This window comes from Geotrypetes seraphini, chromosome 1 (assembly GCF_902459505.1).
Source record: "Geotrypetes seraphini chromosome 1, aGeoSer1.1, whole genome shotgun sequence".
In the NCBI taxonomy this organism is placed as follows: Eukaryota; Metazoa; Chordata; class Amphibia; order Gymnophiona; family Dermophiidae; genus Geotrypetes; species Geotrypetes seraphini.
In genome coordinates, this window is record NC_047084.1 from 449,966,795 (window position 1) to 449,983,243 (window position 16,449).

The 16,449-nt window shown below is 43.1% G+C and overlaps 2 protein-coding genes across 3 annotated transcripts in view; one reads left to right on the top strand and one right to left on the bottom strand.

Annotated features, from left to right (window-relative positions):
* PNCK (pregnancy up-regulated nonubiquitous CaM kinase) overlaps window positions 1-16,449 on the top strand; it is a 267,950-nt gene that overhangs the window by 15,273 nt on the left and 236,228 nt on the right. The gene's annotated exons all lie outside the window — the stretch shown is intronic.
* The window catches only part of SLC6A8 (solute carrier family 6 member 8), a 141,314-nt gene that overhangs the window by 8,092 nt on the left and 116,773 nt on the right, over window positions 1-16,449 (bottom strand). The window contains exon 11 of one of the 2 annotated variants that reach the window (XM_033920998.1): window positions 1,462-1,562. In XM_033920998.1, the coding sequence (XP_033776889.1) occupies window positions 1,462-1,562 (101 nt within the window). Of the gene's footprint in view, window positions 1-1,461; window positions 1,563-15,198; window positions 15,553-16,449 lie in introns of those variants that run through there. The other variant, XM_033921006.1, reaches the window with a different exon arrangement.

Here is a 16,449-nt window from a genome sequence, read left to right on the forward strand (position 1 = left end):
TTTAGCCACCTGGGAACGGTTCCCTCCCGCTGAATATCTGGCTTAGTGGATTGGCTGGTTACCAGCTATGCCGTGTGACATAGCCAATATTCAGTAACTCGACAGCTAAGTTTGACGGCCAGATAGAAACGTCTAAAAAGATTGTCTATTTTTGGCCGTTGAGACTTGGCCAGTTAGCTGCTGAATATAGGCCTATCTGGCTATGCCTCAGCTGTCCAAAAATAGACCAGAAATTCAATGCCAGTTACTGGATATGGCGCTAGCATTGAATTTCAAGATTGGCTGCAAACTGCCACGGATTTGCTGTGGAAGATTGCTGGTAATTTTCAGGGGGGGGGGGGTGTTAACAAATTTATTCAGACAGGAGCTTTTGAAGACCAGAGTTCACTTCATAAGATGCCTGAAGTTCATGATCTACCCTGCAATTTTCAATTCTTTCTGTTCACTCTGCATCTATCCCCTCTCCCATGCATCTTCATCTATATTTACCCAGATCCTGAGCTTTACTTCATGCAGCTGACAAAGTGGATTCTGGTCTTTGAAAGCTCATTGGTTAGTCGAGAATGACACAGGGACAAATTTGTCTCCATCCATGTAGGAACTCAATTTTCCCGTCCCACTCCACAGCTTTGTTGCTGTCCCTGTCCCATTCCTGTAAGCTCTCCCTTAACCGCACAAACCTCAAACACTTATAATTTTAAAGTGTTTGATGCTTGTGCAGATGAGGATAGAGCTTGCAGGAATGGGGTAGGGACAGGAAAAGAACTCACCAGGATGGGATAGGAAAATTAATTCCTGCTGGGATAGGAAAAAATTTGTCCCTGTGTCATTCTCTAGTCTATACCAGGGGAGGGCAACCACAGTCCTTGAGGGCCACAACCCAGCTGGGTTTTCCACCATGAATATGCATAAATTTTATTTGCATACAATGGAAGAAGCAGTGCATGCAAATCAACCTCGTGCATGTTCATTGTGCAAAATCATGAAAATCCAGCTGGGTTGTGGCCCTCGAGGACTGTATTGCCCACCCTTGATCTATACATTGTCAAGTTAATAAATGAAATCAAACTGCCTCTTTTCTTTTCTCTGTGGTTCACCAATTTCCCATGTGTTTTCTCTAGAAAAGGGAAAGGGGTTTTGTATTTAACTCCAGTAGTAGTCCAAGATGAGTTATGTTCAGGCTTAGGAGGTATTTCCCCTGTGTTCAGAGGTCTTGCCATATAATTGTGTACCTGATGCAAAGGAAGGTTAAGTTAGGGTTACCAGAGTTCTTCATTAAAAAAAACAGAGGACATGTGGCCCCGCCCTATTCTGCCCTCAGTCACAGTCAAGCTGCCCTTGATTCTTGTGCAGTGGCAGTTGGAAAATTAGGTAAAACGTTGAACTCAGTGGACCACTCTTGTATGTCAACTTAAAACCAATTATGAAACTATGTGATGGCGGGAGGAGACACCAACTCACCAAGCACACCAGCGGCGTTAAGTAGGACCAGCACCACTGCATCCAGGGGAAGGGACGATATCCTATCATACGGGCAATGTCATCCATGAATCTGTCAGCGCCTGCAGGAGGTAATTAAAAGAGAAAGAGGCAATCAAGCTATAGGGAGAGGAAAAGATAGACGAGAGAGAGTGCTGTGTATCACTCCATCCCTCTCATACTTCCAACTTCTCTCTCTCTCCCTCCCTTGTTCCCTAGATCCAACTCTCTTCTCTCTCTCTTTCTCCCTTTCACTGCCATGTCCAACATTTCTGCCTGTCTCCCACTATTCACCACTTCTCTCCCCCTCCCTTGTGCCCTGGGTCAAAAATCTCTCCCCTTCTTGAGGAATCTCTCCCTTTCTCATTTCCACCATCATATCCAGCATTTCTCCCTCTCTCCCTATGCACCATTTCTCTTTCCCCTCCACTTCTATGTCCACTTCTCCCTCTCTCTCCATGCATCATCATCTCTCCATCCCCTCCACCCCTATGCACCAACATTTCTTTCTTGCCCTTTGTCATGCAGCATTTCTCCCTTCCCTCTAACTTATATGCAGCATTTTCCTTTTCTTACCCCTCTCCACCCCTTTGCAGATTCTCTTCCTTCCTCCCCTCCACCCTGTGTCCAACAATCCTCCCTCTCTCACCTCGCATGCATCATCTTTCGTTCCTTCCCTCCCCCACTCCACTCACAACTAACTCTCTTTCTTTGTGGCTTCAGTAGGGTAGTGGCAACAATTCCTATACTCTGCCTACCACTAACCCGGAATCCTCTCCACTTCCGCGTCCTACCTGGGCAGAAAAAGGAAGTTGTGAGAAAGGGAGCAGGGCGCGGCAGTAGAGAGGTATAGGAATTGCCACTGCTCTGTTGAAGCCAGAGAGACAGAGGTAGTTGTGAGTTGGGTGGAACACAGCTAAGTCCGTTTTTGATTACTGTGTTTTTGGAATGAACTGTATGGTATAGTGAGCTATTCACCTATGGATTTTGTTATTTGAGACTGTTTTTGAACAGTAAATAGTAATGGATTTTTTTATGACCTATGAAGCTGAACTGAGATCTTTTTCTCCACTTCTATGTTTTTGTTCTAACTTGGAAATATATAATGTGGGGATTACTACTATGGGGTGTATTTTTTTGTTATTGTCATATAATTTGATTTTAATTACCCAAATATTGACTGGATAAATGTTACATCAGGGAATGTTACAGAGGTAAAATTCCTAGTTGTAATAAATGACTTCTCCTTGGATCCAGGAACCAACAAGAAGGGGAGCTATTTTACATCTAGTCCTTCGTGGACTGTAGGACATAGTTCAAGAAGTAATGGTGTTAGATCCGCTGGGAAACAGTGATCATAACATGATCAAATTTGAGCTAATATCTTGACTGAAGTCACACAGAAAATCTACTATAACAGCATTTAATTTTCAAAAGGGCAACTATGATAAAATGAGGAAAATGGTTAAAAAGAAGCTAAAAGTATCGGCAGCAAAGGTTAGGACATTAAATCAGGCATGGACATTGTTTAACATACCATCTTGGAAACCCAGACCAGATGTATTCCACATTTTAACAAAGGTGGAAAGAAGAGCAAACGACAGCTAACATGGTTAAAAGGTGAACTGAAAAGAATCTATAACAGCCAAAAGAACATCCTTCAGAATGGAAAAAGGAACCACTTGAAGAAAATAAAAAGCAATATAAGCACTGGCAAGTTAGATGCAAAGCACTGATAAAGAAGGCTAAAAGGGAATGTGAAGAGAAACCTGCTACAGAGGCAAAAACTTACAGTAACAACTTTTTCAGGTACATAAGAAGCAGAAAAGCCTGTGAGAGAATCTGTGGCACTATTAGATCATGAAAGATCAAAAGAAACACTCAAGGAGGACAAGTTCATAGTGGAGAAACTGAATGAATTCTTTGCTTCGGTCTGTATGGAAGATGTAAGAGACTTAGCTGTGAAGCAGAAATGATTTTCAAGGATGACGATGTGGAGGAACTAAAAAAAATCATAGTGATCCTGGAAGACATACTCAGCCAATTTGAGAAGTTAAAGAGTGATAAATCACCTGGATCAGATGTTGTACACCCCAGAGTACTGAAAGAACTTGAACATGAAATTGCTGATCTACTGTTATTGATTTGTACCCTGTCATTAAAATCATCCATCATACCTGAAGACTGGAGGGTGACCAATGTAACACTGATTTTTTAAAAAGGGTTCCAGGGTGATCCAGGAAATTACAGACAAACATGGTGGAACAACAGACAAACATGGTTTAATGGGACAAAGCCAGCATGGATTCAATCAAGGGAAGTAGTGCCTCACCAACTTGTTTCATTTGAAGTTTTGAAAAAGGTGGATATAGGTGAGCAGGTTGATTAGCGTAGCTAGATTTTCAGAAAGCTTTCAACAAAATTCCTCATGAGAGACTCCTGAGAAAATTACAAAGTCATAGGATAGGAGGCACTGTTCTTTTGTGAATTAGGAATTGGTTATTGGACAGCAAACAGAAGGTAAGGTTAAATGGCCATTTTTCTTATTGAAGAAGGGTGAATAGTGGAATGCCGCAGGGATATATACTGAGACCAGTGCTATTTAACATATTTATAAATGATCTTGAAATCAGAAAAACAAATGAGATGATTAACCCACACTTTTACAAGACCACAGATGCGGTTACGAGTGTCGGGAGCAGCGCAGAGCATTCAGCGTGCCAGCCTGTGCTAAAAATCACTTTCATGGTTTTGTAAAAGGGGTGTGTGTGTAAATTTGCAGATGACACAAAATTTGTCAAACTTGTTAAAATACATGTGGACTATGAAAATATACAGGAAAACCTTAGGAAATTGGCCAAATAGCAAATGAAATTTAATGTGGACCAAGGCAAAGTAATGGCACATTGGGAAGAATAATCCAAATCATAGTCCACCTTAGGAATCAGCACCCAAGAAAAAGAAATAAATGTCACTGTAGACAATAACACTGAAATCGTCTTTTCAGAGTGTAGTGGCAGCCAAAAAACAAACAGGATGCTAGGAATTATTAGGAAAGGGGTAGTAAATGAGACCAAAAACATTTTAATGCCTCTGTATTGCTTGATGGTAAGTTCAATTCCAGTTGCCGTATTTCACAAAAGATATAGTAGAATTAGAAAAGGTTCAAAGAAGAGTAACCAAGATGATAAAGAGAATGGAATTCCTCTAATATGAGAAAGGCTAAAGAGGTTAGGGTTCTTCAACTTGGAAAAGTGATGGCTGAGGGGAGGTATGATTGAGATCTACAAAATCCTGAATGGTGTAGAATGGGTCCAACTGAATTGATTTTTTTACTCCATAAAAAATTACAAAGGCTAGGAGACACTCAATGAAGTTAAAGGCCTACTTTTAAAACCAACAGGAGGAAATATTTTTTCACTCACAGAATAGTTTAGCTTTGGAACTTATTGCTAGGGCATGTGGTAACAGCAGTTAGCACAGCTGGGTTTAAAAAAGGTTTGGACAAGTCCCTGGAGGAAAAGTTCATAGTTTGCTATTGAGACAGACATGGTGGAAGCCACTGTTTGCTCTGGGATGAAATGTTGATACTGTTTGGATTTCTGCCAGGTACTTGCGACCTGAATTGGCCGCTGTTAGAAACAGGATATTGGGCTAGATCAGGGATCTTGAGGGCCGCAATCCAGTCGGGTTTTCAGGATTTCCCCAATGAATATGCATTGAAAGCAGTGCAAGCACATAGATTTCATGCATATTCATTGGGGAAATCTTGAAAACCTGACTGGATTGTGGCCCTTAAGGAGGGACTTTGAGAACTCTGGGCTAAATGGACCATTGGTTTGACCCAGTATGGATATTCTTATGTTTTCAGAGCCGCACCTGCCACTCTGTGCAGGTTACATTATTTCATGATTAAACACTGGCATCACAAACAGGGCAGTTGGCAAGTTCACTTCAGCCCAACCTGATCTATCTTTGCCATTTTTGGGATGCAGATGGCAAAAATGTGCTGGCACTGGCCTTACTTCTCAACTACAGAAGTTGCCTTCTAAGTACCATTCCTGCCCATCAGAACACATCAATAGCCATAAGGTTATTTACGTTTCATTTTGAGATCGTGGCTACCATTTTAAGGCCAGAACTGGAATGGGCAGACGCAACTGAGGATTGGTCTTGCCCCAGTGACCCTGGGGGCTGTTATTAAGGGAGTCAGTGAGGGAACTACTCTTGGGGTGGAGATCAGAAGAAGGAATGTTGGAGAGGAAGGGAAGGTGTCAGGAGCAGATCTATGCTCAGGCTGCAGTTTTATTGCTTTTTTGATGTTACATGAAAAATCCTTAATAAATAACTTTGCCACTTTGTCTAAATCACTTTATCATTCTATATGGCTTAATCCTTAATTGATGAGAAAATAATTTCTTCGTCTGAATGGAAACTTGCAAACATTTCAGATATTGTTGCCTTGTCCTATTCCCTTCCTTGGATCTCAAGTCTTCATTTCACTTATCAGATCTTCAGTTTTATAAATGGCTCAATTAATACATGCAACTAAAAAAAAATCTAACATCAGTCTTGAGGGGAACATTTTTTAGATATATTAGTGATAGGAAGAAGTGCAAAAGTTGCATTGTGAGACTCAAAGGTGAAGAAGAGAAATATATGGACGCTGATAAAGATAAGGCTGAATTGCTTAACAAATATTTCTGTTCACAGCTCAAGCGCCAGGAGCAAGACCACAGAAGACAAATGTAAATAGGGATGGAGGTGTGATAGATCCTGATCAACTTTTAGAGGATTGTGTTTGGGAGGAGCTAGTTAAACTAAAGGTAGACAAAGCGATGGGGCCGGATGATGTACATGCAAGGGTACTGAAGAAACTTAGGGAAGTTCTGTTGGTTCTGCTGACTGACCTTTACAATGCTTCTCTAGAACTGGGAGTGGTACCAGAGGACTGGAGACGGGCAGATGTGGTCCCTCTCCACAATAGTGGAAGTGAGGAAGAAATAGGGAACTACAGGCCAGTAAGTCTGACTTCTGTGGTAATTAAATTAATGGAAACACTTTTAAAACAGATTAGTAATGTAGTGGATTACAGAACCTGAGGCAATATGGATTCACTAAAGGCAGGTCTTTTCAGACAAATCTGATCAATTTCTTTCACTGGGTGACTAGAGAATTGGATAAAAGGAGTGTGGAAGAAGTGGTGCAATTAGATTTTAGCAAAACCTTTGCCATCAGTATGGGGTCTAAAGTGACACACTGGGTCAGGAACTGGTTGAGTGGAAGATGACAGAGGGTAGTGGTCAATGGAAATCCCTCTGAGAAAAGGGATGTTATCAGTGGTGTGCCTCAAAGTTCGGTTCTTAGGCCTGTTACTTTTAACATTTTTGTAAACAATATTGCTGAAGGGCTTTCTGGTAAGATTTGCCTCTTTGTGGATGATACCAAAATCTGCAATAGAGTGGACACTCCTGATGTTTTAAATAACATGAGGAAGGACCTAGAAAAGCTTGAAGAATGGTCTGAAATTTGGCAGCTAAAGTTTAATGCTAAAAAAATGCAATGTCATTCATATGGGCTGCAAAACACTGAGGGAACGTTACAGTTTAGTGGGTGAAGAACTTTTGTGCATGAAAGAGGAGCGGGACTTGGGTGTGATTGTATGTGATGATCTTAAGGTGGCCAAACAGGTTGAAAAGGTGATGGTGAAAGATAGAAAGATGCTAGGGTGCATTGGGAAAGTTATGATCAGTAGGAAAAAGGAGGTATTGATGCCCCTGTATAAGACTCTGGTAAGATCTCATTTAGAATATTGTGTACAATTCTGGAGACCACACCTTCAAAAAAATATAAACAGGATGGAGTTGGTCCAAAGGAAGGTTACTAAAATGGTTAGAGGTCTTCGTCATAAGGCATATGGGGACAGATTTAAAGATCTCAATATGTATACAAGGGGTGCCCAATACGTCGATCGCGATCGACCGGTAGATCGGGAAGGCAACGCGAGTCGATCGCGGAGCCCATCCCGGGCTCAGTGATAGACTCGTGTTGCCATCCCGATCTACTGGGCCAATCAGCCTTCCTCTCCCCGACGTCCCCCATCGCCACCCCAAGCTCTTGCTGCAGAAGCTTTGGACCAACCAGCATTCCGCTCCCCGACGTCAATTCTGATGTCGGAAAGGAAGTTCTGGGCCAGCCAATCGCTGCCTGGCTGGCCTGGAACTTCCTCTTCAACGTCATAATTGACGTCATGGAGCAGAATGCTGGTCAGCGCGATGCTTCTGCATGAAGAGCTTGGGGTGGCAGTGGCTTGGGGGCCTGTTCCCCGATGGTGGGGGTGGCAAACCTAGTGGCTTGGGGGAGGGCAGGGAGAAAGAAAGGGGGCAGGCAGGTAGACAGAAAGAAGGGGCAGGAAGACAAAGAAAGGGAAACAGAAAGAAAGGGGGAACAGGGAGACAGAAAGAAACGGGGCATGAGGAGAGAGAGAAAGAAAGAAAGAAAGGGAGGCAGGGAGACAGAAAGAAAAAGTTGGGGTAGAGAATGAGGTCTGGAGGAGAGGAAGCATACAGGAGGCTGAAAGAAGGGAAGAAATATTGAATGCACAGTCAGAAGAAGAAAGTGCAACCAGAGACTCATGAAATCACCAGACAACAAAGGTAGGAAAAATGATTTTATTTTCAATTTAGTGATCAAAATGTGTCAGTTTTGTGAATTTATATCTGCTGTCTATATTTTGCTCTACATTTGTCTAGTTTTCAATAGTTGTTACTGATTGCATATTTTAAAAGTCATCTGCGTACAGTGGGCTTTGTGTTTTAATTTTGTGGTTACCATTATGTATTAATGAGATTATATTGTCGGTATATAAAAAAAGGATGTTAGAAACTGCGTTACAATTAGTACTATTATTATGGGGTGGGGTCAAGGGCAGAGCTTGGGCGGGGGTACTCGGCTGGTATTTGCTAGGCTTAGGGGATACTTGGCTTGAAGAAGTTGAGAAACACTGATGTAGTGTATCTAGATTTTTAGAAAGCTTTTGACAAAATTTCTCATGAAAGGCTCCTGAGAAAATTAAAGAGTCATGGGATAGGCGGCAAAGTTCAGTTGTGGATTACGAATTGGTTATCTGATAGAAAACAGAGGGTAGGTTAAAATGGTCATTTTTCTCAATGGAGGAGAGTAAACAGTGGAGTGCAATAGGGATCTGTACTGGGACCAGTGCTATTTAACTTATTTATAAATGATCTGGAAATTGGAACGACGAGCGAGGTGATTAAATTTGGAGATGACACTAAACTGTTCAAAGTAAAAACGCATGCAGATTGTGAAAAATTGCAGGCAGACCTTAGGAAATTGAAAGATTGGGCATCCAAGTGGCAGATGAAATTTAATGTGGACAAATACAAAGTGATGCACATTGGGAAGAATAACCCAAATCACAGTTACCAGATGCTAGGGTCCACCTTGGGGGTTAGCACCCAGGAAAAAGATCTGAGTGTCACTGTAGACAATAAGATGAAACCTTCCACCCAATGGGTGGTGGCAGCCAAAAAAGCAAATAGGATGCTTGGAATTATTAAAAAAGGGATGGTTAACAAGACTAAGAATGTTATAATGCCCCTGTATCGCTCCATGGTGCGATCTCACCTGAAGTATTGTTTTCAATTCTGGTCTCCTTATCGCAAGAAAGATATAATGGCACTAGAAAAGGTTCAAAGAAGAGCGACCAAGATGATAAGAACATAAGAAGTTGCCTCCACTGGGTCAGACCAGAGGTCCATCTCGCCCAGCAGTCCGCTCCCGCAGCGGCCCATCAGGTCTGTGACTTGTGAAGTGGTTTCAGACCTACCTCAACCTATAACCTACCTCAAGTTTTATCTGTACCCCTCTATCCCCTTATCCTCCAGGAACCTATCCAAACCCTCCTTGAAACCCTGTACAGAGTTCTGGCCTATCACTTCCTCCGGAAGCGCGTTCCATGTGTCCACCACCCTCTGGGTAAAAAAGAACTTCCTAGCATTTGTTCTAAACCTGTCCCCCTTCAATTTCTCCGAGTGACCCCTAGTGTTTGTGGCTCCCCTCAGTTTGAAGAATCTGTCCTTATTTACTTTCTCTATGCCCTTTAGGATCTTGAAGGTTTCTATCATGTCCCCTCTAAGTCTCCTCTTCTCCAGGGAGAACAGCCCCAGCATTTTTAACCTGTCAGCGTATGAAAAATTTTCCATACCTTTTATTAGTTTAGTCGCCCTCCTCTGCACTCCCTCTAGTACCGCCATGTCCTTCTTGAGGTACGGTGACCAGTATTGGACACAGTACTCCAGGTGCGGGCGCACCATTGCGTGATACAGCGGCATGATGACATCCTTCGTCCTGGTTGTAATACCTTTTTTGATGATGCCCAGCATTCTGTTTGCTTTCTTTGAGGCTGTTGCACACTGCGCCGATGGTTTCAGTGATGTGTCGACCATCACCCCAAGGTCCCTTTCAAGGTTACTCACCCCTAGCAGTGTTCCCCCCATTTTGTAGCTGAACATCGGGTTCTTTTTTCCTACATGCATGACCTTGCATTTCTCTACGTTAAAACTCATTTGCCACTTTTTTGCCCAGTCTTCCAGTCTCTTTAGGTCCCTTTGCAGCTCTTCACAGTCTTCCATGTTTCTAACCCTGCTGCAGAGTTTGGTGTCATCAGCAAATTTGATAACCTCACATTTTGTCCCCGTCTCCAGATCGTTGATAAATATATTGAACAGTAGAGGTCCCAGCACCGACCCCTGTGGAACTCCGCTCGTGACCCATTGCCAGTCAGAGTATTGGCCCTTTACTCCAACCCTCTGTTTCCTGCCCGCCAACCAGTGTTTGATCCATCGGTAGATATCCCCTTGCACCCCGTGGTTCCACAGCTTTTTAAGTAGCCGTTCGTGAGGTACCTTGTTGAAAGCTTTTTGGAAGTCAAGGTAAATGATGTCTATGGATTTCCCCTTATCCATCTGGCTGTTTATTCCCTCAAAGAAGTACAGCAAGTTTGTGAGGCATGACCTTCCCTGGCAGAAGCCATGCTGGGTTGCCTTCAGTTGTCCATTGTTTTCTATGTGTTCGCAGATTGTGTCCTTTACCATTGCTTCCATCATCTTTCCCGGAACCGAGGGATGGAACTCCTCTCATATGAGGAAAGACTAAAAAGGTTAGGGTTCTTCAGCTTGGAAAAGAGATGGCTGAGTGGAGATATGATTGAAGTCTACAAAATCATGAGTGGAGTAGATTGGGTATAAGTGGATCGATTTTTCACTCCATCAAAAATTACAAGGCTAGGAGACACTCAATGAAATTACAGGGAAATACTTTTAAAACCAATAGGAGGAAATATTTTTTCACTCAGAGAATATTTACGCTCTGTAATGCATTGCCAGAATTTGTGGTAAGAGCAGATAGCATTGCTGGTATTAAGAAAGGTTTGGACAATTTCTTGGAGGAAAAGTCCATAGTATGTTATTGAAGAAGACATGGGGGAAGCCACTGCTTGCCCTGGATCGGTAGCAAGGAATGTTGCTACTCTGAGTTTTTGCCAGGTACTGGTCACCTGATTAGCCACCATGAGGACGGGCTACTGGGCTAGATAGACCATTGGTCTGACCCAGTAAGACTCTTATGTTCTTACAAGTGAGTGGGGTTAGGAGTTAAAAGCAGCCTCGAAAAGCTAGGTTTTTTTATCTGGATTTGAATACTACCAAAGACAGAGCTTGACGTACTGACTCAGACATTCCTTTCCAGGTGCATGGTGGAGCAAGGGAGAAGGAACATAGTTTCGAGTTGGCAGTAGAAGAGAAGGGTACAGATAAGAAAGACTTGCCTGATGAATGGAGTTCTCGGGGAGTAGTATAGGAAGAGATAACAGAGAAAAGATATAGAGGAGCTGCAGAGTGAATGCACTTGTAAGTTATTAGGAAGAGTTTGAACTATACATGGAAATGGATAGGGAGCCAATGAAGTGACTTGAAGAGAGGGGTGGTGACTCTGGCGGAAAACATGTCATGCAGCAGAATTTTGAATGGATTGAAGGGGGTGAGAGGGTTACATAGAAGATCTGTGAGAAGCAAGTTGTAGTAGTCTTGGCGAGAAGTGATAAAGAGTGTGGATATGGATATTGGTAGTGTGCTCAGAGAGGAAGGGTTGGGTTTTGGAGATATTTTAGAGAAACAAAAGGTTTTGGGGGCCTGTTGGATTTGTGCAGAGAAAGAGAGGAGTCAAAGATGACCCCGGTGGTTGCAAGCTGGTGAAACAGGGAGGATGAGAGTGTTATCCATTGAGATAGATAAGCACATAAGTATAGCCTTACTGCGTCAGACCAATGGTTAATCAAGCCCAGTAGCCCGTTCTCACGGTGGCCATCCAGGTCCTTAGTACATGGCCAAAACCCAAGGAGTAGCAACATTCCATGCTACCGTTCCAGCTCAAGCAGTGGCTTCCCCCATGTCTTTCTCAATAACAGGGTAAAGGGCTCTGTACTATATTGCATACTGCATTGTATATTTCAGTCAAATTAATAAATTTTCAATAAAATATCCCTGTGGAAATATCTCCATCCCTCTACTATTTGTTCACTTGTATACTTCAGTGCCATGTTTGGTTACAGTATTTGTTTCTTATAAGGTAAATGATATCACCTTTTGTTAGGATGAGGGATTGTAGGGAGTGGGGAATAATACTTAATTTTGAAAATTGTTTGGTGAATTTTCTTATGTCCTGTTGCTGTTTTTTTATTATGCAGATGTGTATTTTGCATTGCATAATTTTCACTAATAAAATAGTTTAACATACAAAATATGAAAGGAGGGAGGGAAAGGGGCTGTTGGACATGGCGAAGGAGGAGGACCCAGAATCCATAGAGGTAATTTTACACATTTAAGGTGGAGAGGGAGAGATGACAGGGGTCAAATTACTCTGTACTAGGTCAAGATAAATTACTGTTAGGTACACTAAATGCTGCTGAGGCTCTAGTGCATTTCTCAACTTTTATTTACCTTAAGGACCTAGTCCGCTGGGAACACTGGACCCAACACGGTCCGTGTTTCGACAAACGAGTCTTCCTCAGGGGTCCCTGCTAGTCCTAGGGTGAAAGACACGTGGAAAGGCTAAACAATCCAAAAGAACTATCTTCTGCACCGTTCAGTCCTAGACCGATCTCAATACCTTTCCCCAAAGCAAATGCTCACAGCACACTGTCCCGTGCTAGTGCGATTCCAGGACGGTGTGCTGTGAGCATTTGCTTTGGGAGAAGGTATTGAGATCGGACTAGGACTGGACAGTGCAGAAGAGAGTACTTTTGGATTGTTTAACCTTTCCACGTATCTTTCACCCTAGGACTAGCAGGGACCCCTGAGGAAGACTCGTTTGTCGAAACACGGACCGTGTTGGGTACAGTGTTCCCAGCGGACTAGGTCCTTAAGATGTTAATGTGGATTGCTACATATTTATGAATTTTTAATAAGTTCATTTCAGGAACATCGTCTCTACAAAGTGTTTCTTTGGTTTCTCTTGGACTTTTTTTCTCTGTGGAATCTTTGGATCAATTTTTTTGTTTTGTCAACTTTTATTCAGTCAGGGCACACCAGATGGACAATGTTTACATATTTGACACACTGCATACATGATCCTTATAGACCTTTGGTCTGACACAGTATAACAGTTCTTATAAATTAAATGTTAATATGATCTGCATTCACAAAAATCCATCTCCCCTTTCCCCCCCCCCTCCCAACAACAGGTCAGATTTCTCCAAGGAAAGCACCAAACAAAATAATATTCTGATTCTGATGCTATCCAACCAATAGCAAAATAAATATCTCCACTACCAAGTACAGTCAAACCTTGGTTTACAAGCGCATCGGTTTGCGAGTGTTTTGCAAGATGAGCAAAACATTTGCAAAATCGGCGCCTCGGAAATCGAGCTTGACTCGATTTACGAGCGCCCCCCTCCCCCCGTTATTCAGCATCCCCCTGCCATGATTTGGCATCCCCCACGCACCCACCCACCCAAACACATTGGCTTACCCCCATATGGCACCGGGACCAGCACCAATGCACAGGACATGCCGGTGCCCGAAGATCTGCCGTCTTCCTTTTGCTGGGCCTTGAGCATCTGCACATGCTCAAGGCCTTCTAGTCTCACTCTCTCTGAGTGGGGGGCCACGCGAGTGGGGGGGATGCCAGATCACGGGGGGAGGATGTGGAGCAGTGCCGGTGGCCTGGGGGGGTTAAGATGGAGCAGCGCCATTGGCCTCGGGGGGGAGGGAGGGAGATAGATTTGGCCGGAGGGAGGGCAGGGGCCCCGCGCATGATCAGTGACCACACGCCTTCCCTCCCTTACGTTTCTTTACACCGCAAAGGTAAGGGGGAGGGAGGGAGGGAGATTCTAGGGCCGCTGAAGGGCAGTGAGGTGGCGAGAGGGAAGGGTGGATGCTGCGGGGACAGGGCGGTGAAGGAGATGTCAGGGATGGGGCGGTGAAGGGGACGGCGGGGCAGTGATGGGGACAGATTTTTCCCATTGTCATTCTCTAGTAAGTACCACAACATAAGAGAAATAAAAACAGAATTGCATTTTCTCTTATACTGAATATAATACAAAGACATCCACATTTCCCAAACTAGCATTATCTATCTAATTAATAAATAAATAATCTAATTAATAAATTCAAAATAAAACACTTTTTTTCTACCTTTGTTTGTGGACATGTTTTTCCTCTCATGCTGGTCTCAGTTTCTCTTTTCTGCTTTACTGAGTGTCTTCTGCTCTCTTTCCAGGGGCTGCTGTCCATTTGTCATTTCTCTTCTCCTGTCTTGTACCACTCCCTTACTACATCTGTCTCTGGCATATTAATCTTTCCCTTTTAGCTTTTTCCTCCCTTTCTTTCTTCTTTGCCTCTCTGTCAACTGATTTCACTCACTTCCCCACCCTGCAGTCTTTCCACTCTTTTTTTACTTTTCAACTATCTAACAACTTTCCAACTCCTTTTCTTCACCCCCTGGCTCTCTTAGTTCCCATTGCACTTTCCCTGATCTCTTAATCCCTTCTGTCTTTCCTCTACTCCCTATTGATGTATTTTTACCCTCTAGCATCCTTTGACTCATCTTCTTGATAGCCCCACATGGCTTTTGCAACATAGTTCCCCCATTGCAAGTTTCTCTCCTCCTTCCATCCATCCTTGTAGACCAGCATCTCCTTTCTTTCTCTCCCCCCCTCTTGTAGTCTGACATCTGCTTATTTCTTCCCTCCACTCTCCAGCATGTACTAGTACCATCTTTTCTCCCTCTATTCCCTCTCTCACTGCCCCCGTGGTACAACTTAGCTTGCTCTTTTCCCCCCAACTGTCCAGCATTACTCCCTCCTTTCTGCCTCCAGGTCCAACATCTCTCCCTCTCTCCTTCCCTCACATTATACGGCATCTTTTCCACCCATGCTTCCACCCCTATGTCCCTCCTTTCTCTCTCTTTCTTCCCTCCTCCTGCACTCCCCTGGTTCCATAATTTCTCTCTTTCTTTCTTCCCTCCCTCCCCATCCATTTCTTTCTTTATTTCTTTCTCTTAATTCCTCCTCCCAGTACATCATTTCTGTCTTTTTCTTCCCTCTCTCCCTTTTCTTATGGTTCAACATCACTTCTCTTCCATTCCTCCCCTCTCAATTCCAATTCTTCCCTCCCTACATTCCACCCTCTAGTCCATCATTTTTCTCTTTTTTTTCCTCCTTTCCCACCATCTTCCAGTCCCTCTCTGCCCTTGAGGTCCAATATCTCTCTTCCTTCCTTCCCTCCCTCCCTCCCTCCACCCTCAGGTCCATCAATTCTATTTCTTCTTCTCTCCCCTCCTGGGTCCATCTTTTCTCACTTTGTTCCCTCTATCTTTACCCCTGGAATCCAATATATCTCCCTTTCTCTCACCCTCTCCACTTCCCCTCTTTCTATGCTCCCCCCCTCACCAGTCTACCTTACACCGTGTCTCCCAGGAAGTCCCCAGCAGCAGCAGCACTTGAAGACGCTGCTTGTGGCTTGCTCAGAGCCTCTCTTCTGCTGAGACCTGTTCCTGCATAAATAGGAAGTTGCGTCAGAGGGGTGGGTGTAAGATAGACTGGAGGGGAACTGGATTGCAGAAGGAGGAGGGAGGAGTGGAAGAGATGGGGAGAAATGCTGGGTGGAGAGACAGATGATAGCATGCTGGATCAGGTAGGAGAAGACACTAGATCTCCAGCTGCTCTGGGCCCTCGAACAATAGATTAGTAATTCTACATCCCTCAAAACAAAATGAGAGAGAACTAGAAACTCAGCATTCTTTGCAATAGCTCCAGCTTTATAGAACTCCTTACCATCTAGCTTACATTTGGAATCATTACATTCTTTTGAAACATATCTCTTTGAACATGCTTCCTGTTAACTTTGTAACTAGTAGAGAACACATTTTTGAGGTGATAGACCATAAATGGTTTTATGTCTTCTGTATGAAAGTAGTTGAAAGTAGTTCTGTATGAAAGGCATTCCTTTTTTTTATTTTTTGTTTTTATTTTATTTGATATATTTGATTATAACCCGCTTTGAACTGTGCTACAACTAAGGTGGTATATCAACTTCAATAAATTACATTACATTACATTACATTAGGGATTTCTATTCCGCCATTACCTTGCGGTTCAAGGCGGATTACAAAAGGTTAATTTAGAAATACAGAGTTACATTGATTGTAGATTTTATAAACATAAACGGGTTGTTGAGGGTGAGGTGGTTTGTAAGAGAATTAATAGTTGGTCATAGTGGAGGTTCTTTTGTTGTTGTTAGAGCAGTAATGGGTAGATCAGAAGTCGGTTTTAGAGTTACTAAGAGGTCGTGATGTTATTGCTGTTTCAGGAATTTCTTGAAAAGTGTGGTTTTTATTTCTTTTCTGAACGTCCTATAGTCTGGAGTGGTCATCAGAAGGTTGGAGATCTGG